This window comes from Crassostrea angulata, chromosome 6 (genome assembly GCF_025612915.1).
Source record: "Crassostrea angulata isolate pt1a10 chromosome 6, ASM2561291v2, whole genome shotgun sequence".
NCBI lineage: Eukaryota > Metazoa > Mollusca > Bivalvia > Ostreida > Ostreidae > Magallana > Magallana angulata.
This window is the reverse complement of record NC_069116.1, coordinates 45,345,861-45,372,285: the sequence shown is the minus strand read 5'-3', so window position 1 is coordinate 45,372,285 and position 26,425 is coordinate 45,345,861. Positions and strand designations below refer to the sequence as shown.

Below are 26,425 nucleotides of genomic sequence, written 5' to 3'. Positions count from 1 at the left end.
AACGGATTTTCTTACGTGAAATTTTATTGGCTCTTGTTTGACAAAATTACCACTTTGACTAATCGAAAAGCTTAAAAGAAAAGGTACTTTGAAAAGATAACCAATATGGCGGAGGAGTGTAAACATTCCAAGAGAAACGTAAAATTTATTGTATTTTGAATCCTTGGAACTCAGTGAAGTATGTTATTTTGTTCCTTTGATTTTTAATGTTTTAAATGAAGTCATTTAATTTTCATACTCTAATCGTAGAAGATTCAGATCGGAGTAAAGCACCTGGTCCTCTACAGACACTTGTTCCATACAGTGATACACTACTTTACGCAAAAAAAAAATAAAAAATTATTCATATTGACAGAGACATAAATAACAGAGATTGGCAACTCCGCCATTAGCGTGTTTTGATGTTGAAAAATGTTACGGGGCCAACCTTACTGATCTTAACGAGGCCGGGTCTAATTAGTTCTGCCCTAGATTTTTTAATGAAATTTTTTACCTGAATTTCTACTGATATAATTATTATTTTAAGATTAAAAAATAAGACATTTACCACACCGTTTGTTTAGGGGGTCAACTCAAAGTTTGTTAATCTTTAACATAGGACCCTATGGGATTTCGCTTGAAATGTATCAATTTTGCACATTTTTTTAAACTTCTGCCCTAGGGATTTCTTTTTCTGTTCTACATATTAAAGTTATTGCTAAAAGGCATCAAATGGTCAAATAAAAAAAACCTTTTACCTCCTGGTTTGTTCCAGGGGTCTTATCAAAGTTGATTTTTGTATGCCCAATATCCCAGATTTGTCAGATAATGGCTATTTTTTATTTGACAAAGGCGGAAAAGGTGATATTTATAGTATTATTGAAGCATTCAGACATATTTAAGTAATAAAAAAATATATAACATCACATATTAAGGGTCATTAATATAAAATACATGGTTACTGTCTTGAAATATATGAATTAAGCTATATTTAGGCGGGTTAAGAAAACGTGACAGAGGGTTAGGCCTGCTGAACTCTCTTCACGTTTTCGACCCGAGCCCAAATATAGCTTATACTTCGAGACAGTTATGTTTATTCCACAATATAACATTAATTTTACGCATTAAACGAGCCATTTTCAAAAAATTTCGCTGAATGTCTGCAGTTGAAACTATCACGCCATGGCGTCAACCAAGCAAAAAGATGACGTCACAATACAAATGAAACGCTGCGCGAAAGCGTGCGTACTCGTTCTGTACTCGGCCTCGTTAAACCAAAAATACATTGTTTTTATGAAAATGTGCATAGGTTTTATACATTTTTGACGAAAAATGGAAAATAAGATTAATATATAGAACATATATTGGTCTGCTATAAAACATCAGTGGAATCTCGGACGACAAGTGGCCAACTGCCACCTAAAACTCCTCTTTTAATATTGTTTTATATAAGACATAAACTCGTGAAAATACATGTAGGCTATGATCAGTCTAGACGGGACTCCCAAAACGGAGTTAACTCCCAAAACGGAGTCTTTGGCTCCATCATGCATTGCGGTAAAATGGCGTTTCTAATGTAAACAACGTGCGAGTTATGCCCCTTAGTTCTAAATAAATCTCTAAAATTGGCCAAAAACACGACAAAAATTAATTCTAAACTTTCAAAATCATTTCTGAACGTTTATGTGTCATGTTAATGTCATATGTTCATAACCGTTTACTTGTATTACGTAAGATTAATTTTTAAAATGAAAAATTCACCCAAAACTTCGATCACTCACAATTACAACTGTTTTGAATTAAATTTAACGCTTGGATATGTTTATTTATCATTGTTTGTTAAAAGTATAGTCTCATTTTAATCTTTTTCATGCTAAATTATCCAATTACCTTGAATAATTATGTATTTAACATGGTTTCCTAACATCGCAAATGCCGCGAGTGATTATAATTGTTTTGATGATAATTATCAGTTCAATTTAAAGAGTTATTGAATCTAGAGTGACAATTTGTTTTATTTTCTGGGCTTTCAAACATTCAATCCTATTTTTTAGATACTAAAAAGACGTTTTTTAATCATCGCTAAAGCAACCAGTTTTTGTTAGTATTCGAAGTTTTTTTCGTTTATACACTTATCAATTTGTATGTTTGGTGATTTTAAATTGTAACACAATACGAAAGAAGTAAAATTTAATGCAATTTACCTTTTATTAACGATTAAATTCCATGAAAAACACAAAAATATCACTTTTTAAGCATCGTCCAAACGTCCAACTTCGAAGAGAAATAACTTTCTTAAGTGCAAATAAACCCCTATTTCGTGCAAATACGATCGATAGTAAATTATATCCTGGGTCTTTTAAAACATGTTAGAAGTCTGCCAACACATGCAGCACTTTGCAAGACGATTTCTTGTTGACCCCATGTTTTCATCGAGAAATCGCCATATTTTGTACCAGTGCGCATGCGTAGACTCCCAAAACGGAGTCCAAAATGCTTGCAGAAATTCACTTCCGTTGACTCCGTTTTGGGAGTCCGTCTAGACTGATGATATTTTGAATGTTTTGAATGAAAGAGTTCAGCTGTTAATATTTTGATATAATTGTTTTAATTATTAGAAAGATGTACTGATTTATACTGATTTTACTATAGGGACCACAAGATTTCGCGAGATTTCGATCAGTTGCCAATCTTTGATATTTATGTCTCTGATATTGGTATAACTGGTAAATGAGAGTACTGTATAAGAACAATTGCCCCTGGTGTCTAGCAATTCATTTAAAGCTTCTTAGCTAAATGGAATTATGATTTCAATCGTACATGCATGTATATGATCATTGATAATATATACACATATAATGACAATAATGTACTTAAGGTCTCAAATTTAAAACTAAGACAAGATTTGAATATTGATGTGAGTAATTTTATCGAGTATATACAATTTTTGTTTTTAGTATAATATAAAACAAAATGACTTGGAGGGGATTAGAAGGTGAAGATCTTAAAAATAACATCCGACAACTAATTATTGATTTTGAGCCTCATATCAGAGAAGCAGGGAATTTTGAATTAGCAGAGGAGACCTTAATTCATCTAGAAGAAAGTGAACAACATTTCCACAGGTAAGAAATTAATGCAATATATAACAGTGCTATTTATCTCTCAGAATCTTGATAATGAATGATGCCCATGAATACCATACTGGCGTGCGACCAATTCTCGCCGAGTACCATTTCTCGCCAGTACATTGTGACGTCATTTTTCGTATATAATTTTGTGTGTTGATAAAATGACGTCACAATGTACTGGCGAGAAATGGTACTCGATGAGAACTGGACGCATGCCAGTAATGATATTTAAGAATTTACCATGCATGTACTTTTTTTGTATTACTAATTTTATTGATACTGTATTTGTATGTGTATATTTTTGTAGATTTGAGTTTGTTAAACAACTGAAAAGAAAGATTGATGAAGCTTTAAGTCCATTGATTGAGGATGAAATTGAGAAATTTGCAATGGCTGGCCAGGTTGACACCTCAGGTCAAGAAACCCTCGTCAGCAAGATTACCCAATCTGTGATTCATTCAAAACCGTATGTAATTAGTGGTCTTTAAACAAATACTTTTTTGGACAAAAAGTCAAAACTGTGTGTTGGTTAATCTATTTAATTGTTATGTAAAATTTCAAAAAAGTATACATCGATCAACACAATAACACTGCTACTTTTGAATGGTCATTATAGAATGATCTATATTCCTGAAAATATGGTATTTTAAATAGCAAATGACTACCAGTTATTTATAACAAACAGAATGATATAGATGTTAATAATAAGTAAGTGACAATTTTTATTATAACTTTGTGCATGTGAAAGATCTTTGATAGATAATCATATCTTTCTTTATTGTAACTTGTTATATATGTATTTTAGTTACTGTGACATGTCCAAGAAGATGAAAAGATACTTATCTGAAGCTGTTGAAGACTTAATTAAAAATTTTGATGCTGAATTTGGATCAGGAAAACACAAGGAAACATCAGATCCCCTCCACTATCCTCGACACAGTCACCATTTGGACAGTGATGAGGAAGAATCATCATGTGACAGTTCATTTAATCAGGTCTTTATGATGTTTTTTTTTAAGTGTCTAAATTAGTTAGGTTTACATGGAACAGATAGCTAAAAATGAACTTGCATTTCTATGTTAAGGTACAATATTTAGTACTGTAAACCAAGTGTTATGTGTATTTCTTATGGTGATTGCCATTGGTGAACTATGGGAATATATAACAAAATCGAAGCCATAGTTATTTTGTTAAGCAAAAAGATGTTTTTCTTCACATTTTGTTTAAATAAAAGGTAAAAAATTGTTTGGTGAATGCTGGCAAAATTTCACACATATTTGGTGTACCAATGTATTTCTTGATTTCCAAATGTTTCTAATGTACATGTACTAAGCTCTTATTTTTTCATATCAAGGGTATGCTTCTGATGCCAAACAGTGAGGAGCTGCAGACAGTAGCAGATAAACTTCACAAAAACAGAGACATTCAGGTACACTTTTTAATGCATTTATTGTTGTTTTATGTTGTTCTATGCTATTTTTGTAGCAAAGAAGAATTTACTCCTTTTATCATTGATTTATAGATAAGATGTTCATTATCTTTAATATTTATATAATTTTCTCTTAAATTTTGTTTTGTTTTTACCATAGAATTTTTAAGAGTTAAATTCATTGGAATTAAAGAGTTGTTCTGGGAAATCAGTAATGTACATGTATTTGTTCAGTTGTTAGATTTACAAGACACAGTACAGTTTTGCATAATAAACACGTCAATTATTTCTCCAATTATTGAAATTTACAGTCCAGAACAGAAGCCATGCAGATCTTGAATCAGAACATGCCAGCAGACTTCATTAATAGTGATTACTGGCCACAGATTCGTAAAAATCTACTGGATGTTATGACTGAGCCCGAGGATTCACTCACAGTATGGCATAGTTTATTAGTGAAAATAGAATGCCCCCTCCAAGTTTTGACTTTCTAACTGTTTTAAACTATCTCTCACCGAAAAAAAAAACCTGACAGGGCAACTACAATTTACATTAGAATAGTATCTGTGTCCAAATTCTTTGAAAAATAATTAATTTTAAAATGTTTCAATGTAATTGTTACAGTGTTTTTTTTTTAAATATCCTTTATTTTTTTAACAGCACTTATCTCTAAAGTTCATAACTAGAGCTTTCATGACCACATCACCACAAACCAGAGAAATATACACACTGCTGGGTGAGAATTCTTTTTTGAAAGATTTGTATAAGTTTTTATGGTAAATTTAAAAAAAAATAATTTAAAGTATCTCTTAGCTATGAAAAACTTGCTTTTTGAAAAATGAAATCCAATGATATTTTTTTATTTTTGTGTAGCTGAATATTTGATTGGTCAGTTCCAATCACGGCGAGGGACAATACCAAAGATCAAGAATGGCCTTGACATTACAAATCCAGCAATCACCAAACTAGTAAAGGCTGTGAGTTCTTTTAGGTTTTTTGAAAAAATACTTTGCCTTAAATTGAAACATTAAATGTATTAAATAGAGATGGAACATATTTATAGTTATATTTACATGATTCATTATTAAATTATTGAATGAATCTTGTATTGTTTATTTTATGCAAATTTTGAGCATGATTGGTCATTTATTTTCAGTTTCGTTTATTGAATGAGTTCCAACAAGAAACAACAAATTACTGGATCCGTTATCCAGACAGGTTTGTTGTAAAATTCATGGAAAACATCCCTAATGGTTGTTTTAATACTGCTAACATCCCTTAAATTAAAATTGAAATTTAGAAAAAATTCATCATATACATGACTTATATAAAAAAATTATACTCAATTTTCAAGTACATGGAAAAATTTAAGGCGACCAATATAGATGGTACTTGCAACTTTCAATTTATACTTTTGTTAATGAAACAACTTGTGCTTTATGGTAGACATTGTTTTTTAATTAACTTGCTTTCTGGTGGCCTACAGGTACCTTGAGGAGATCCTGGAGAGCACATTGAACCTGTTTTCCATTCATCAGATGGGGGGACCAGTAGGAACCTCCGCACAGTTATCTCCCATACATTTCATCGCCCTCATTGATCCCAAGGCACAGTGGTTCATTAAGTGGATGGTCAGTTTAGATATCAAATCTGTGGCAAATCCATTCGAATGTTATATTCAACATAGTAATAGTTGCATCGATGCTTTTTTATAAAAAAATTTTCTATTTCTTCTCCAGCATGGAAATTACAGTCGTCACAGATTACTGAAGTTGTTAGAAAAGTACAGACCAATTGTGAGTACGAACTTGGAACTATAACAATCATTTATTCACTCTACCTTTAATGTTTACGACTTTATGTACCAGGTATTTGTGTTTATATAAATGTATAATGTCTATATTTTGATTTTGATTTCCAGGTTGTTAATGCTGTTCGCCACTGCCTGGATTTTTCTGCAAACCGCAAGCTTCCATTTGATCTGATGAGTGACTTCTCAGATTCCTTCACCAAGATAACAGTAGGAGGTATGAATCTAGTTTAGTTTGAATCTGATATACTCTATTAAATACAGTACTATGATTTTTTGTTATTATTCAGTTTGCTTGAATACATGCATGTACCTAAGTAAAATTGTACAAAAAGTTAAAAAAAAATTAAGAAGTTAATTCTTTATTAATGCATGTATGCATCAATATGCTAGAATCTATCTGTGTAATCAATGTAATTAAATGTTTAAGTTTTTAACTGTGATATTTTTATCATTTAGGAGGCAGAAGGAGTTATTATGCAGGAGCAGAGCTGGAGTATGCCTATTTCATTCACTCTGTGTATCTCATTGGCCGTCTGCTGTGCTTTACAAATGGCCGAAAATTCTTCCCCATAAAACTGAAGGATTCAGAAGGTTAATACATTTGTCTTAAATTACATTGTAGTGATAGATTTATTGCATTGGTTAATCCCAAAAGTGACTGACATTCATTTGCTAATGCATGATTTTTATGCAAATACACATTTCTATATAATACATGACAACATACATCAAAAAACAATTGAGAAAATTCAGATTTAGATAAGCAGCAGCAAAATATTATCATACATTTGTTATTAACTAACTCTTTCTTTAACTACAGTACTAACCTTAGGTATCCATTTCTACCCTATATAAAAAAAAGAATGCCGTTAAGTGTAACTTTTATGAATCATTTTTATCAACAAAATGTATTTGCAGCAATACATCTTTCTGTTGAATAGCAATGTTTTTGAATTCACAGAGCCAGTGACCATTAAGAAGCTCCTAGTTTCTCTGGTCCTAGTGGTGGTGGATCCAAGTTCATTTACCATGCCCAGGGCCCATAGTAGTAAGTTCATATCAAAAGCAGCAGATTTATACACGTACACAGAAAGTAAACAAATATTGTCATGCTAAGTTGACATTTTCTGTATAATCTGAAATGCATAAATATCATTGCATTTTTCAATAATCATTTTCATATTAACAGTTTGAGAATATGAAAAACCTTGCAAAAATTTCTCACACAAGAATAAAAAGTTGATATACAGTATACATTTAATTCCTGTTTGCAATAGTAATTCATATATGTGACTGTGAAAATCAAGAGCTTATTTTTGACACATGTATTGACATCTTTGCTAGGCAAGGTTTTACAATCCACTTTTTTTCTGTTCAACAAGTGAATGAAAGAGAAGCAGATTGTAAACTCTTGGTCAACAAAGATAATGCACAATACAGGATACTAATCTTTGTCGTATTTTTTATGCTCAGTGTCCTACGAGCCTGCCTCCCTGGTGACCGAGATTTTGAAGATCCTGTGTAGCCACGAGCAGACGGCGGAGATCTGTCTGTACAAGGACGAGATCACCACCGCCCTCCTCTCACCTGTCTCACAGTTCCTGGACTCACAGGTATGCAACTAATTGATGTAAAATATTCAACTCCTGTTAGAAAAATAATTTTTCTTCCTTTTCTGTATCTTTAAAAATTGGTTTGCAATTTTTCAAATCAAATCATTTCTTGTTAAAAAAAAAAAGAGAAACCATCTTCATTTGATAAGATATGATATTGAATTATTTTTATGATCTGAAATTTCACAGGTTTAGTTTTATCGCCCCCCCCCTTTTTTTTTTTAAACTAAATTACCGGTAGTTTGTTTTTTCTATTAGATTACTTTCTTGTCTAATCAGAGGTTTTTGGGGGTTTTTTAAATAGATATTTGGATATTCATTAGTCTCATAGTACTTTCACTACTTTTGTATTGCATTCCTATCTCATCAATCTTCATGGGTATCATATTTGCTCAGTTCACAAAGTTATTTGATTTTACTTTTAAGTGTGAAGTTATAGAATTTGATTTTTTATCATTCAATAAGCTGTTTTAAATATTTTCTCTATGAAAGATAATTAAATGCTAAAACCCTTCAACTGTTAATTACAGCGGTATCAAATTGTATTCGATAATTGCATTCTAGTATTGTAAATGTAAAGCATAAATATTATATTCATCATACTTATCGGTGAACATGATATAAAGCAACAAAACATAATTCCAGCAAAACAAGTTTGTAACACAGCCAAATCAACAAATTTTAACATATGACATGAAAGTTGTATTTTTAAGCAATTGTTCTTCTCATGATGCCCGGAGATAACTAATTCATTTCATTATATTTCAAATATCAATGAGAATTTTAAATATGATGGATTGCTTTTCTTATGCACAAAAATCATGATATTTCCTCATTTATCATTCTTCATTTAGTGTAACAAAACCGAGAGTGAAGGGGAGGAAGTAGTAAGTCTGCATGTTTCCATGGTTACTCATTATACTGTGCATGTATTCATATGAGGAGTATTCACTGCTGATTGGTGAATGGTTGCCATAGAAACCAGTTACTGTGTTAATTTCTTAGTTCTTAGTTGCCTTGGTGATAAACACATTGACATATTTTTTCATGTATTGTTTATATTTCATAATCAGATTTCAAAAGTCTTTAGAACAAATATTAAATGTGCTGTGGTTTCATTATTTGTTGGAGAATTTCCTCAGTTTTGTTGAACATTTTTTTTCATGGATTTCACTGTTGAGATGATCCACAAGATCATGTTTATTAAAGTAAGAAAATGTGACATAAACTCTGTCTGTTGATATGTATATCCTCTCAAGTGATATTTTTACTGAATCTGTAGAAAAGTGTTGCCAACAAATATTAATGAAACCTCAGTATTATAGAAAGCTTTTTAAAAAATTGTTGACATATTAATGTTGACAGTTTGGAAAAAAATGTATTTTATGCACACTAAAGAGTTCACATTGTATGGTCATTTTGTGCAGTAAGAGTGATCTGCCTTTTGACATGAAAAATATTGTCTTAAAGGCAATACATGTACTCATTAAAGTTAATTTCATGTGGATACCACAGATAAAAAAGAAACACTTCCAGGCTTTCAAAATATTTTTACTATTTCCAAATGTAGCTGGGTCGTCCTGAAAGTGATTATTCTTTCTTTGAGGTGAGACAGACCAAAGTGTTGATGACCCTTATTCCAGTAATGTTTTTCTCCTCTAGAATTCAAAATGTCTACCTATATAAACCAACCAATATCAGAAAGTTTTGTACTCCAGACCTTAGAAAATGGTTTCATTATAACAAAACTGACACATTTTCCTTTTAAAGAGTTTGATTCTATACATATAATTGCCTTTTATTAGAATGGAATAATCCTTTTCATTTGTCTGTGTGACCAACAGACCATTATTCTAATTTTTGAAATCTGTAGAATTTTTTTGTACCCGTTTCCCTCTTAGAAAGATTGCAATCATATTAAATTATGGAATACTCCTTAAATTGGATTAATAATCCCCTGCCACTTATTCCCTTTATGGAGTAACCATAGGGCCATTTCCTCCATAGAAATACCATTTTAAAAATTTTGATTTTATTAATACTTTATTACTACTTTATTATTGTGCAAGCTAGTACATGTACATATGATTTTAGTTTAAACCATTTAACATAGACAGAATTTTTTACATGTATAAATTTTGCAGTAATCTTATAATCGATGTTCTTTATTTATTGCCTTAAATGTGAATTGCATGATAATTCCTCATAACTGCATTCTAATTTCAACTAAATGAATGTGAATTTCATTTATAGGCCTTGTTCATTTCATTTGCTGTCAATATGTATGAAATGTACAGAAAAATGTTGAATTTTCATAACTCAATACTATGTATATGATCCATAGTAACAACAATGTTATCAAATTCAAAACTGAATTTATGCCTGCATACTTTTTCTTTCTCTCTTTCATTATTCTTAACACATAGCAAATTCTGTTCTATAGCTTGCTGAATTAAGATGCTAATAATAATGATACTGATAAATCTAATGTTGTAAATGATTAAATGTTCCATTTGATAAACAGGAACATAACACGCCAGGGGAGAGCACTCTGCTACACATTGCAGACATCGTGTCCATGATTGCATCCAGTACCAAGGGGAGACGACACCTGATGTATGGGGAGGGGAAGAACATGTTCACTCGCACAAAGTAAGAATTCCAGATTGGGTTATAACTAAAGGCGGTCACTGCATAATTAGTCAAGCATGAAGCAATATTGTCAGATAATGGAAGTGTCATATGAATATGATGTCAAATATACCAGATTTATGCTGTATGATTGGAGATAGATGAATCCTCTTAAAATTTGAATATATTTGATACATGACTGTATATTAATTTTGATGAATTGATCACATATAAACATGAGTTGTTATTCATTTTATTACATGTCAAATTTCTATGTACACATACCTGGTAACCAGATACCAGAGAAATTGTTAATGTCATACATTAAAATATTGATCCAGGTCTTCAGCAGCACATATCATTGCCAAGTTCACAAAGAAAGCTCTGCTGGGTGAGATCCCGAGGGACAGTAGCTCTGCGCCCTCAAAGAACGTGATTGGGGCATACCTGTATATCTGTAGACAGCTGTACAATACCTGTGAGGGACTACTAGTGCTGTATCAGTACGATCTCCATAACGTCATTGTCAGGGTGTGGAAAGAGGTTGGTCAAAGTACTAATAACTACTGTCAAATGTTGAAAGAGGTTGACTAATGACTGCTGTTATCTAAGGCCAAATTTCTTATCAATGTTTCATTGATAAGTGTTTAAGAATATTTCATGTGCAACAATCCTTTGTTTTAAAACCAATCAAAACTTATTTGTTTCTAGTATGAAAGTGAATTGCAATAGTAAAAATGAATACCAGCTAGAGATTACCTTTGTTTTACAGCATGTTATTTCCATGTACCAGTACTCTGTAGCATTTGATAATGAAACATTATATGATGTAAACATTTACCTTATAATGATTTTTTTTATAAGCATGCAACTTTCTGTCAATGATTTCCCCATTAATAATTTGACAGCTGTAAATATTAGGCATGCTGAAGTGCACTGAGAGTCAAATGCATTTTAAGGGAAGTAACTCTTACTGTGATTTCAGGCGGTCAATGAGCCGGCTGTGTCTGTGACCCCCACTCCATCAGAACACAGCTCCAGTGACTCCGACTCCATTGTCACCACCAGGCACAGTGCACTGGATATGTAAGTATATCATCCCATGTTCTATTGTTCAATTACAGGCATTCACAAAGCTTTACTTAAAGCTAATTAATGAAATATACTGAAAACTCGTTAGATTTTTGTGAGAAGGGATTTTTTTTTAGTTTTATGAAATTGATGAATTTTTTAAAGAGTTTTTATTAAGAGTTTTAATTGTAGTTAGAGAGATTGTAATTCTAAATAATTTACAAATAGTTTACTGCGTAAACTAAGTATGATATTCATAGCTCTTAAAGTTCGGGTTAATATTTTGAATTTCACAATTTACAATCTGATGTATCTGTTCAATTATCAGCTGTTTTTTGTCCTCTATAGCACCGCCTGGGAAGACATCCTGAGAGATAACCTGTTGAACTTTGCCAGCTCTGCCAAAGGCCTCCTATTACTGCAGCAGACTGGAGCCATGAATGAGTGCATGTCTTACATGTATGCCAGATACGAGAAGAAATTACAGGTACTTATAAATTTTAACGAATGCAATTTTGATTATTTATTTTTTTTTGTATTCATTATTTCAAATCCATTTTAATTCATTTTTTATAAAGTACTGTATATATCTTTGTGAAAATGTGGATGCAGATATTTGATTCTTATTGAGTTAGTGAAACTTTAAGGAAGCTAAATTTATTTTAAGGAGCTTCATTAATTTTCATTGTCATCAATTTTTATGGAAATTGTTAAAACATGCAGATAACTTTACACAACAATGAAGTTACATCGCAGTGTCACCTAATCATATATTTAACACGTGATTAATCAAATGATAACATTCTTTATACAATTATATGTAAAATGAACTACATGCACCATGATGACATTTGTATAAATGAACTCAGGTCAGCAAGTGTGAGAAGTTTGGCTATGGTTACATGGTGACTCAAGTGGCAGCAACAGCCCCTGGCATGATTGCTCTGCAGAAAACTGGTAATTTGATATAATGTAGATTCCTTATTAAATGCAAAGTGGAATTAGGTACTCGCGTAAAATAAGGAATCTATAGTAAATCTGTTTGAAGATGTAGATGGATGATGTCATCAGTAGACTATCATAACAGGGCAGTAAGATTTTACTGAACTCCAAGCTGATAATAATTATATCATGTTCTTTTTTGTGTTTGGAATATTGTCTGGACGTGCCATTGAAAATTGCACTTTCACATCTTTTCAAGACAGATACGTACCTGTAGAGGAAAATTAAAGTATAGGATTTTACACTATGATGATTGATGTATTCAGTTTTCTATTTGGCCAAAGGTTAACGTTTATAATGCACCAAAATGACCAAAATACAAGTAAATTAAATAGTATGGAAACAGCAAGGAATCATTTCTACATATATTTTCCTTACACAGGTTACATTAAATCCCTGATAGCAGAATTGTGGTCAGTGCTGGAGTGTGGAGCTTCAGACACCCCCCTCTTCACCCCCAAAAGTTGGTCTGTGGATGCAATAGATAGATCATCTCACAAGGTAAACATCAAAATACTGTAAACCAACTTTAATTCGCGTGCGAGAAATTTTCGTGAGGTTAGCGAGAGCCTTGTCGTCGCGAATATTTCTTGCTGCGAGCCAATCCTTTGTCTATAGTTTTTATAAATGTTACAGTACATTTTAAATGCCTCATTTCTCTTGGTCAGTAATTGCAAGATACTGTAGAAGCACATTTACTCACTGGGTTAAAATGTTGTTGTTTTAAAACCAAATACAATTTTGTTTGGATTTAATTTCGTCATTTCATAATCTCTAACATGTATCATCTCTGTATTTATGAATACCGGTACTTGGGCTAAAATTCCTCATGGATTTAATTTCGCTATTATTACCGACTTTTCTTCTTTTATTCATACAGCATTAGACACTGTCTTCCATCTGAATTTAAATATTTTGTGAAACTTTTTTTTTCTCTCAGCACTTGATCAGACTGCTGAATGTATTGTCTGCCTTTCCTGCTGTATATGAGGTTCTGGCCAATAAACCTCTCCCATCTAGAGCAGAGTATGGATTCAGGGAAATCCCCAAAACTATAGTGGTAAGTCAGAAGTCTTAAAACCTTGATCATACTGGGGTTTATTTATATTATTGGGCATCTAATTTTGATGATTTTGTAAAACATGCCGTTTAGAAGATGCATAAATTGTGGGCAATGGCTCCACCTTCTTACTTTTTTTATTTTGATATTTGATTTTGTGGCTCCCGAGGAGGACCTCCCAACTAGATCAACAAGATTTCATTGATTTGTGATTTAAAATGGTTTAAAATGAGGATTAAATTTGTTGCTAATGAAAATTACATCACATAAAAACACAAAATTAAAAAATGGTAAATGATTTTGTCTTATTGATTTATGTTATGACAGAAATGAAAATTAATCCCCAGTAAATATTTGTACTTTTACAATGATTTTTTATGTGGGACAATTGTATGGATCATGTCTTACATGTGTATTTTACATTTTTCAGGACTTTATGGATAGGTTAATCATAATGGACTCAGATGCCAAAGCCCATTCTCTGTTTAATTTTGAAGAGAGTCACACTTTTGGATTGAGGTGCCTATAAGTCATGCAGATACAAATGCATATTGTGGAATCATTTAATTTCGTGGGGTCCAGTTTTCGTGGATTGTGGGTTTTTTGCATATTCGTTGGGATGTAATTTCGTGGATGTGTCAGTTCTTAGTTTCAGATGGTAAACTAAATCTTTTATAATTAGTTTTCGTTGAGGATGTTAATTCTAGGTGAGGGCTACCCACGAATACCACAAATTCTAATGATTCCACAGTAATTCAAACCATTGTTTTCTCGTGTGATTTAAGTTCTATTTTGATCGGATGAAATACATGTAATTGTGACTAAACTTCAATGCAGTATTGATAACAATATTTCCTGAGAGCAATTAAACAACTCAATTTTGTTTTTGCAAAAATGTGAACAAAATTAGAAAAAAAATCCATGCTCTTTACAAACATTTCACAAAGCTTTTTAGGGATTTTTGATTTTTTCTATATGGACAAGTTAGTCACTAGTTTTCCCTGCTAAGTTACATGTGTATATTTGATGTGGTTTCAGAGTGCTGAATGTGATGATCTGCTGTCTGGACACCTTCCTGTTGTTGCAGTCTCAATACAACTTCCAGGACATCCTGTTGTCAGCCCAGGGCCACAACCACAACCTAAAGTAGGTCACTACACATCTGTCAACATGAACACAACCTAAAGTAGGTCACTGCACATCTGTCAACATGAACACAACCTAAAGTAGGTCACTGCACATCTGTCAACATGAAACTAACATAAAGTAGATCACTACACATCTGACAAAACAACCTAAAGTAGGTCACTGCACATCTGTCAACATGAAACTAACATAAAGTAGATCACTACACATCTGTCAAAACAACCTAAAGTAGGTCTCTACACATCTGTCAACATGAAAACAGCCTAAAGTAGGTTACTACACATCTGTCAACATGAAAACAGCCTAAAGTAGATCTCTACAAATTTGTCAAAATTAAACTAACCTAAAGTAGGTCACTACACATCTGTCAACATGAATACAACCTAAAGTTGATCTTTACACATCTGTCAGCACATCCACAACCTCAAGTAGGTCACTTGCACATAAACTTACACTTAAAGTAAATCACTTGCACATCTGTCAGCTCAGACACAACCTTAAGTACATGTACGTCACTTGTACATAAAAACTGCAACCTCAAGTAGGTACTGCACATCTGTCAGCATGACCACAACCTTATGTAAGTCACTTGCACATAAAAACTACAGCTTAAAGTAGCTCACTACACCTAAATTCCACAACCTTAAGTAAGCTGTCCTTATGTTGTACAGAGAAGAGATAATTCTGGACATGCTGTCCTTGGAGAGGAACCACATCCTGGTGAGGTCCTACCTAATTGGAGGTCCGTCTGAGAGGACCCTCCCACCCAGGTCCATTGATGAGGTCAGCTGTTTAAATTAATAACTTTACATAATAATTATGTTTTACTTTACTAGTTTCCAGTGTCTTTTGTCTTATGCTACAAAGAAATTCATGCATAACACAATTCCATGATATTTATTGATGGATTATGTAATATGGTTTGAAATACATGTACTATTCTTAGCATGACCATTGAAATGGCAGTTGTGTATGATCATTTTCAGGCAAACCTTGTATCATTTAAAAGAATAAAAAAAATCATTCCTATAATACAAACATTCTTTGTTGTAGAAAAAAAAGACAGGAGCCTTTTCATTCCCTCTCTTCTCCTCTTACCCGGTCCCCAGAGAGTACATTCCAAGCATTGGGGGGAGGTCTACGGTTAAACAAGGTGGGATATTTTATTATAAGGCACCACCACTGTAACAATTCATTAAATAATGCCCGGCATGCTATACTTTTATATACGTGTTTCCCATATTGTAAACAAATTTGTTGTATATATATATATATATTGGAAAAGGTGTATACTACCTTAGACCACCAAGTATTGTGTTATTTTTGGGTGCCTATGATATAAACATTGCATATATATTCTAACATGTCAATATATAAATATAGGTCTATACCCATTAGTTGCTTTGCTTGATGTTCTTCAGTTTTAAAGCTATTTTATTAAGAATTCAATTATGCATAGTAGATCTTTAGAGATTTTGTTAATTTTATCATCAAATTATTTAATAGTTTCATTGAGTATTGTGAATGACATAATGATTGTGAATGCTATTGATTTAGTGCACTCGCACTAACATACCTAGACATGTACCTTGATGTTCGATAATATACACAGAGTCAGACATGAAGAAAAAAGTTCTGGGTTTTTTTGCAAGTTCAGGTCAGCCAATAGATTTCTCTCATTTCTGTGTGGACTAATGCCCTCTGGTGGTGAACCCTGAGTTTAGGGGCCAATCGCTGTTCTTACTGATTCCAAGAATTAACCAATCACAAAGTAGTTAACTGTATGTAGGTGTACCGTCCTGTTAGTTTCAGGTGAAGGGTGAATTTGTATGAAATAAATCTCCATATCTTTGTTCGTTTTGGGCATATACTATATGTGTAACATTGTAGAACTAATCAACAAACCTGTAATACTATCACCATGCAATTAAGGTACTAATACTAGTGACATAGAATTACTCAGAACCTATGATATATATATGTGATTGAAATTATCATAATTCTAACCCAAACATTGAATTATTTTCTCAGTATTAACACCAATTTTCTTCCACTGCCCACACTTAATGTTTCATATCTATCACCTTCATTCCTCATCATCTTCAACATATTACTCATCACAGCATTATTTTTAACTTTATGATTATCAACATTATCACATTCAACAATATTTTAGGTAATAACACCACCATTTCAACTTCAACATCTTCATTAGCAACATTTTTATCATCATTAGTTATCATCAGGAATTGAGTAAAACATTATGCAGCATCAGTTTTTACCAACATCAAAAGCATCATCAATATTATTTAGCAAGATGATGATAATCATCATCCTCATTAACATCATCAAAACACATTAATCCATCTTCATCACACAAGTTCATCTGTGTAAGTATTTGTTGCAGTGCACATTTGTTTCCAACCACTGTTCAGTTGCCTGTTGTACATTGTAGCTTTTGTTTTGACGTCTGAACAAGAGGAAGGTTTGTAGTCTGCCAGGCACTAGTTTGCATGTGAACATGCACTGAATTTATCCATATGTACATGTACAATTATATCATTTACAAAAAACTGATCATGCAAGCATCTATTATCTAGCAATCATATGTTAAGATGTTTGTTATTTAAGAAGAAAAACTTAAGAATTTTGAGATGATAGGAAAATAATTTATTAAATGATCATGATACAAATCTTTCAAATCTGTAATTTTTCTACAATCTAAGCATCATTTAGTTAATATTTTATAGTACCATATAAGAAGAACTTTCCTATGAGTGGCATTTTTAAAGCATTTGCTTTTTTATGAATGAACATGTATTTTTTATTTGATAAAGCTTATTAAAAGTTTAGTCATACATGTATTACTGCTGTTATATCTTCTCTTGATAAATTCATTCATCATATATTTTTGACTGCTTCTTTCTTCACCATGACATGGGAGATTTGATTTGCAGTGATTGAAAAACTGTGTTTTGAGACATACTTGTTGAAAGAGATTTAATTTTTTTTTCTATACATTCTCGAGCACACACGAGCTGTATATAATATATCACTTCAAACTATCCATGGTTGTGAAAAATGACCATGCAATGAAAGTTTCCTAACAGCGTAGGCATTAACTTCGATTCATGGTTAATTTTGAACATCTTAAATTCATGCTATAAATGATTTTTACTTTCAGTGAAGGTAAAACTACAAATTTAAACATATCATTAAAGAATAAACAAATTTACTTGATGTATTTTATTCTAAGAAAAACTTTATGAAATTAGGATTAATTGAAAACGTCAAAAAGAACCTGAAAAGTCATACCATAATCTTAGCTTATATGTAAATCTTTTGAATAAATCTTAAGGAATTTATGAACTTTTTCCAGACAATGACCTTGGAAAGTTCCTCTCTGCAAAGAAGCCAGAAAAAGGCCAGGCTTGGTTGGATAAATGTAAAACTCTTTTTTCCAAAATGTTGATCTCTAAACCTGATTTACTGAAGGCAAATAGTGAGTATTAACCTACAGGTACATGTATATGCATTCAATACATAAAGTTTATTCTACTGGCATTTACATGACTGTATGTAAAGAGTATACTTTAAAATGTAGTTTAGATTATATTTAATTTGATAGCTGTTTTGAAAATATAATGTATATCCCATAAATTTCATAATGATCTTTTTCCACTATTACAATGCAAAATATTTAAAATGCAGCAATTATATTCAGTACTTTTTAACTTTTAAATAGCAAAAAATGACAGATGCAAAGCAAAAAAAGCTTCACATTTTTCTAATTTTCACAAATTTTCTGGAAATAACCAGATATACTGCGTTTGCAGGACCAAATTCTTTTAAAATTTGGTTACTTATAAGTAAATATATGGAGTAGGTATTGGAGTTGATAATTACGTGTAGCAAAAATTCTATTCAGCTAGATACCTGAGATCTGTTTTTAAACAATTTATTATTGATTTATCAAAACTGATTGTAGAGAACAAGACATAATACAAATTTCCAACATTGCTTTGACAATTTTTATATGTGTTGATGGCATTAGGGCCAAGTGTCTAGGTCAGGAGTCAAAGTTCACACAGATCACTTCGGAACTCCTTTTCAAGAATGAATTCTTTAAGGAAGGACATCATCTTTATGATATCTTGTTGGTTTCTTTCAAAAATTATTCTCCTCTTTTTCTCCTTTCAGTAATGCAGCAGTTGTTGGAGGTAGGGATTCCCATCATGTCTAAACTCCAAGATGTATTCCCCTTGCTGGAGTATACAGGTAATTACATAATAACTGACATGTACTGTATCTTCTTCATTTTAAAACTCTGTGCATCATATATGGTCTTAACTGTTTATCTGTTGACGTTTATACTCTAAGCCAACTTTTATTCATGTGCAAGAAAATTTTGTAAGGATCACAAGGACCTCATTTTTGTCAATTTTTTTTTTTTACCACAAACCAGTCTATTATTGCCTTTATAGCTATTAATAGTTTGTTTAGGATTTTTTAAAATAGATTTGATACAGTGGATCCATGATTAAACATGAGAAATTAGTATCTACAAAGAAGCGCGAGAAGCACATCTCGTTGATTTAAAAATCATGCTATTATTTTAATATTTTTATTATTTTAAGATAAGAACCATAAGAAATTGAATAAATCATCCGTGTCTGCGATTTAATATTCTTGTGGTTTGATACGAAAGGGAAAGATCCCAGAATTAAGTACTTGCAGAAAATAAGGAATTTACAGTATCACAAAAATTTGTCGCTGTGAACCATATAAGATATTTCTAGACAATGACAAAATAAAGTCATCACAAGTAAAAGTTGGTTTACAGTTCTTTAATTTCCTATGTATTCAACTGTTTATCTTTGTTATAGCCTGTAACATGTTTGCTGAATAATATGACTGTCATAACACATCTGTGTATTGTACTGATGACCCTTTGTTTATATAGAACCGTGGTTTTATGGGCGGTGTTCTCGTCCCAGCAGTGGCAACAGTGGTAGGCCTGTTCACTCAGATGCCACATTTTTATGCCACATACAAAATGAGTCACCACTATTTTGATCTGCCCTGCACTGTTGTTCTCAACTAACTTGACAATTTTCAAATGAAATTTTTCTTTTTACAGTATAATTGTTACATGTATTTTCACAATGATTTTTTATGCATAAATCCATGCAGCACTTTTTTTTTCAAATTGATTAAGTTTTAACACTATGATACCTAATTATATTAAGTTTGTAAATTTCTAAAAATATTTATTTGTATGCATTAGGGGAAAGTAACTGTTGCTGAAGCATTAAAATGTAAAGTAACTCTTGCTGGCCATTGTATGAATTTTTCAGATATGTTTTTTTGCTAGAATCTTAAACATTATATTAAGTGGGTTATAATTAGTAACCTCAGTATATCTTTTGTTTATCTATCAAAGGTTCAGACAGTTCGTTGCGGGCTTTAAAACTATCCCCACTTCAGAAAAATGGAATAAAAATGGCCATTAGGTAAGATGTCTATTTGGGTCATTCTACTGTAAATTCCTTCACATGCTCCTGCAATAACTGAAGAAACCTTGTTTTGCTTTAGTTTTCATGTAAAGCCAACAAATGATACCATATATCATGATTATGATATGAATTATTATATAGTTGTGTCGCATACTCTCTGCAGATATGGTGTGATTTTATTGGTGAGTTTCGTTTGATTTACAGGTATGGTCTACACCTGAAAGTGATCCACAACGATGTGACAGATCGCCTTGCCCAGCTGCTGAAGCAGTGCTCTTATTATCTACAACAACAGCAAAAACCAATGGAAGTTTCCATAGGTAAAGTATACATTTACAAATATCATGTAACCCTCCTTCTTAATTATCATAATGTAGATATAAGGATCAGGGTCACAGGGGTTTCATATTTATATTGGTTTTCTGTAATACCTGTTTGCACCATCGTTTTTTCCCATGTTCTTCATATCTTATATAGGCAACATGTACGGTATTTCATTGTTTATTTAAATGGCATTTACTCCATCTCATTTGCACATGTTCTTAAAAATTTTGTATGGACTACATTTATTTTATCATTTTAGAATTTTTGAAATTGCTGCCACCATCTTTTGTAGGGTACTCCATTAATCTTCACTGAATGTTCATATTTCTTTTATAAAGAAACTATAATTTGTAACTGCTACATGTACAAGTATTTCATTTTAGAATATCTCCACTCATTTTATGGGGGATTTGACTGGTTTGCTGCCACCATCTTTCTGATGTTTGGAGGTAACCTGGAGAAATCCTGGAATTTCCTCCACAAGTTTTCCACCCTAGGTTGTTCTGGTTACCTCTGGATTCCAAGACTTCACTGCTCTGTGAGTCTATAATGTTAAGAGCTGTAGCTATCTGAAGACAAAAGAAAATTAATCTTTAGTTTCTCAGGTCAAAATTTCGAAATACAATGTGTGGCAGGTGTTTATTAGGCCAAAAAAAATTAATCTCTTGGTTCTCAGGCTAATATTTTTAAGAAAAGAATGGCAATGCCAAAGAAAGTAAACATGAACCTTTTTTGGACTTACAATGTTTTATGCTTTTTATAGAAAATTAATTAAAAAAACAAAAACAAAAATTAGTGTAGGTATAAGATATAAGATGAATTTATTAGATAAATTTTCACTAGTCATTGACTTTCCTTAAAAAATGCCTTAATTGGATGTTGATTATCTGAATGTACCAAGATTGACTGGAAAATGTATGATTAATGTTATAACATTTGACCTCTAGGTTCACTTGCCCTCTGACCTGATGTGCAGTGGGATTTCCCCCATATTCTCCAGCACAGGTCACAACATTGAACTCATCCTCCAGATAGAACTCCCCCTGGTGGCCTCTGCATTCAAAATGTCTGGATTCACTCCAGCTCAGGTGAGCCTATTGTTACCGTTGAATGTTTTTTAGTGAATATCATCTGAAGTAGTTAGAATTCAATATTAGCAGCTGAAATAGAAATTACATTGTATACCCATAGTAAATGTAACTAATTAAACCTTTCAAGAAAATGAACCCCCCACGGTCCCACCCAAAAATAAAATGCTTACACGTTATAGATCCTTATGTTTTGTCAGGTGAAAATGAAACATTTATTCCAAAGTAACTTCTGTATAGAATTTCCCCTTAAAAAATCTTATCTACACATAATTATACAGACTTAAATCAAATGTTGGGTCTCATGAAACTGATAGATTATAAAATTTCACATTTTGTTGCTTTCAGATTTGCTTCCATTGGCTGAAGCAGTGTTTCTGGAACTACCTGGACTGGAATGAGATCTGTCAGTATGTCTGTCTGTGTGTAGTGATGGGCATTGACTACCAGGTGTATCTGTGCTGTGCCATTCTGAAACATCAGCAGAAAAACATCATGGAGCACATGCAAACTCAAGACCTCATTATTCATCTCAAGGTGAGGTTTTACTGCAACAGGCACCAAGAGTGCACAATGCCTATGCTACCCATTATTGAAAAGTTTTCAAATAAATGATTTTTGTTTCATTTACTTTGCCTTATGGGCATGTTTTTGTATAAGAATGTAGCAATGCCACCCCCTCTCCAAAGAATGTATTATTGTTTAAAAAAATTAGTAAGTATAATCAAACAAATTTAAAATTCAGTAATTATTATTTCAATATTTAAGAATAAAGAATAATTGATTCAGCTTTGACCCAATATTGAAATTCTTTATTGGATAATACTCTCACTGGCATTGTTAACAAGCAAGGCTACACTTTAATAAAGAGAATTTATTTACATGTACTTTGCGACATAGTTTTCTAATTGACACTTATAAATAAATATTCTTGGATAGATACTAGGCAAATACTGGTAATTTTCAGTTTTCATATACCAGATAAATTGACATGTCCATTTAATCACCTCATGGTATTCAAAAAATGATTCCTGAAATAATCTGTAATCTAATACATGTGCTGTATCAATACAGTCCTCTCATTTGAATGCAAGTGATGTCTTACATCTATTCAATAACTCATATATTTAGCTCACCGAGACGAAGTCGGGGGGAGCTTATGCTATACCCTCGGCGTCGGCGTCGGCGTCGGCGTCGGCGTCGGCGTCCGGACCTGGTTAAAGTTTTTGTTGCAGGTCCTGTATCTAACTTATTACTTGTCCTATCTTCCCCAAACTTGCATGAATGATGCATCTGGACCTACTAATGGACTTGAGAGACTTGGATGCTGAATCTGGGCCATGAATTTCAGATGCTGGAGGAGGTTAAGGTGTTTGGAGCAGGTTAAAGTTTTTGTTGCAGGTGCCCTTTGATAGCCATTTCTAAGTTACTTCTGGTCCAAACTTCACCAAACTTGCATAGATGGTGTGTCTTATGATACTGATGCACCTGACAGGCTTGAATGCTGAATCTGAGCCATAGGTTTCGGATGCTGGATGAGGTTAAGGTTTTTAGAGCTGGTTAAAGTTTTTGGAGCAGGTGCCCTCTGATGATTATATCTTACTTACTACTGGTCCTTACTTCACCAAACTTGCATGGATGGTGTGTCTTATGATACTTTTGCACCTGACAGGCTTGAATGCTGAATCTGAGCCGAAGGTTTCGGATGCTAGATGAAGTTAGGTTTTTCGAGCAGGTTAAAGTTTTTGTTGCAGGTGCCCTTTGATAGCCATTTCTAAGTTACTACTGGTCCCAACTTCACCAAACTTGCATAGATGGTGCGTCTTATGATACTGATGCACCTGACAGGCTTGAATGCTGAATCTGAGCCATAGGTTTCGGATGCTGGATGAGGTTAAGGTTTTAAGAGCTGGTTAAAGTTTTTAGAGCAGGTGCCCTCTGATGATCATATCTTAGTTATTACTGGTCCTAACTTTACCAAACTTACATGGATGGTGTGTCTTATGATACTGATGCACCTGACAGGCTTGAATGCTGAATCTGAGCCATAGGTTTCGGATGCTGGATGAGGTTTAGTTTTTTTGGAACAGGTCACATGTTTAATATATGTAGGTAATAGCACTATTTCAAACTTGCATATATGATCTAACTATAATATAAATGAATGGCAGAGGTAGCTTCAGATGCAGATCCTGATCTCCATTATCAAGGATGCTAAAAAATATATCTTAGTTATTTCTGGTCCTAACTTCACCAAACTTGCAAGGATGGTGCGTCTTACGATACTGATGCACCTGACAGGCATGAATGCTGAATCTGAGCCATAGGTTTCGGATGCTGGATGAGGTTAAGGTTTTAAGAGCTGGTTAAAGTTTTTAGAGCAGGTGCCCTCTGATGATTATATCTTAGTTATTACTGGTCCTTACATCACCAAACTTGCAGGGATGATGCATCTCATGATACTGATGCATCTGACAGGCTTGAATGCTGAATCTGAGCCATAGGTTTCGGATGCTGGATGAGGTTTAGTTTTTTGGAACAGGTTACATGTTTTATAGATAATAGCTTGCATAATTGATTTAACTATAATATAAATGAATTGCAGAGGTAGCTTCAGATGCAGAGCCTGATCTCCATTATCAAGGATGCTAAAAATTCTCCTACCTCACTCAAACCTGCTTGATAGATGTGTTTGTTGTTAAATGATTTAACATGATTCCTATGATATAGTATTCTATGATATGATACACTATTGTTTTATATGATACAATGTAATATCATACATTATATTGTAAAAAGTTATATGATATGATATGATATTGTATCAATTTTTTTGTACATTATTACATGATATTGTATTATGATATTGTTATGTATAGTATTGTATATTATTATACAATTTTGTAGAATATGATATTGTATAATATATTATTTTATCGAATGATATTGTTTCATATTATATTGCAATATATGATATTGTATCATATGATACGATATTGTATATTATAATTATAGCATATCGTATGATAAAATATTGTATAATATGATATTGGTTTATATAATATATTGTTATATAATACATGAAATTGTATTATATGATATTATAAGATATCATATAATATGATATTGTATCATATGATATGATATTGTATAAAATGATATTGTATTATATAATATCGTACTGTATCAGATGATATTGTATCATATGATATGAAACAATGTTTTATCAAATTATATTGTATCATATGATACAATATTGTGTATCAAATATGATACAATATCATACAATACAAAATTATACTATATTATACAATATAATATCATATGTTACAATATTGTGATGTATTATGTGATATGATATAGTATCAAATTATGCTATATTGTATTTATATTAGATATTATGATATTGTATTATGTGATTAAATACAATAATGTATAACACGATACAATGTCATATTATATGTTACAAAATCATATTGCATCAATATTTATTACAGTATTATATTGTATTAAATGATATATATTGTAAGTATCATTGGATGCAATATCATATTTTATATTATTGTATTGATAAACATTGTATCTTATAATAATGTATGAAATGAACATAGGATTATCATACAATTTTTTACATATGATATACGATATTGTGTCAAAACAGTATCCATGAATATCCAAGATCATTAACTATGATTTTCATATCATATGATAAAGGTGGTTTTAAAGGTGATGCCTCATAAAGTTGATGCCTCGTCTCGGTGAGCTTTGTAATCTGTGATTACCTATGTTTTGTACTTATTTAGATATTGGTAATCTATTAATTTCAATTTTTATTAATTAAATTATTTGTTGATAACAGGAAGCCGCCATCACAGGATTTCGAATATCAAATTACATGACATACATGTTGGAGCTTGAGAAGAAATACAGAGATACCATTTTCAGAGACATGTTGAATATTACACGACCTTGACCCTAAAACAAAGAAACAAGGTCAAGGAGGACTCCAGTCAGATAAAAACCCCTTATAAAACATCATTTAGTAGCCATGACCTAATATTTTCTTTATGAAGAGTGTGCCATTTGTGATCCTGCACAAGGTTTGGGACAGGCAAATCTAACACTGGAATATTGAAATGAATACAATACATGTATTTGTTGTGAATGTTGACGTCCATTAGACCTCGGTACTTGGAGCATCCAGAATATCTGTATATCAATATTATAATTATTAATTTATCTTAGACCACTGTTTAATGTACAGACATTCAAATAATGAAGAAAAAACCATCCAAACCAGCATAGCTCCCTAATAAAAAAATTCAAGCTGAAATTGCACGTAGTCCATAACTTGTAAATTGCATACATCCAAATTTCACCTTTATGTCGATTTATTTGATGTCATTTAATAAATCGGTGGGATTTAAAAATAATTGAATATTAAATAATACAGGGGCGGAGACAGAAATTTTCTGCTCCTTTTTCGTGTTTACATGCTTTTGAAATCATTACATACATTTTGATCTGTGTATTTTTACTTTAGATGCCGTCCATTGTTTATTTTTTACTTTTTATTCATTTTTGAAAGATTTAATTTATTTTTAATAAAGCTTTTAAAGGTC

The 26,425-nt window shown here is 32.2% G+C and overlaps 1 protein-coding gene across 4 annotated transcripts; it reads left to right on the top strand.

Moving 5' to 3' along the window:
• The first annotated feature begins 33 nt into the window (after window positions 1-33).
• LOC128187845 (protein broad-minded-like) lies at window positions 34-26,425 on the top strand. 4 transcript variants are annotated; one of them, XM_052858472.1, is made up of 36 exons: window positions 34-178; window positions 2,937-3,104; window positions 3,418-3,576; window positions 3,916-4,105; window positions 4,465-4,539; window positions 4,851-4,976; window positions 5,200-5,275; window positions 5,413-5,516; window positions 5,696-5,757; window positions 6,026-6,170; window positions 6,279-6,335; window positions 6,461-6,566; window positions 6,809-6,943; window positions 7,314-7,400; window positions 7,826-7,965; window positions 8,820-8,852; window positions 10,490-10,617; window positions 10,938-11,139; window positions 11,582-11,682; window positions 12,016-12,154; window positions 12,537-12,624; window positions 13,052-13,170; window positions 13,610-13,729; window positions 14,160-14,248; window positions 14,768-14,875; window positions 15,547-15,658; window positions 15,929-16,028; window positions 17,331-17,360; window positions 18,255-18,377; window positions 19,076-19,153; window positions 20,319-20,388; window positions 20,596-20,711; window positions 21,099-21,253; window positions 21,663-21,803; window positions 22,152-22,340; window positions 25,663-26,425. In XM_052858472.1, the coding sequence occupies exons 2-36, from the start codon at window positions 2,953-2,955 to the stop codon at window positions 25,774-25,776; spliced, it is 3,969 nt and encodes a 1,322-aa protein (XP_052714432.1). In that variant the 5' UTR covers window positions 34-178; window positions 2,937-2,952; the 3' UTR covers window positions 25,777-26,425. The 4 variants fall into 4 exon arrangements, with proteins under 4 accessions (XP_052714432.1, XP_052714431.1, XP_052714433.1 ...); XM_052858471.1 differs by lacking the exon at window positions 17,331-17,360 and adding an exon at window positions 16,488-16,532; XM_052858473.1 differs by lacking the exons at window positions 8,820-8,852; window positions 17,331-17,360 and adding an exon at window positions 16,488-16,532.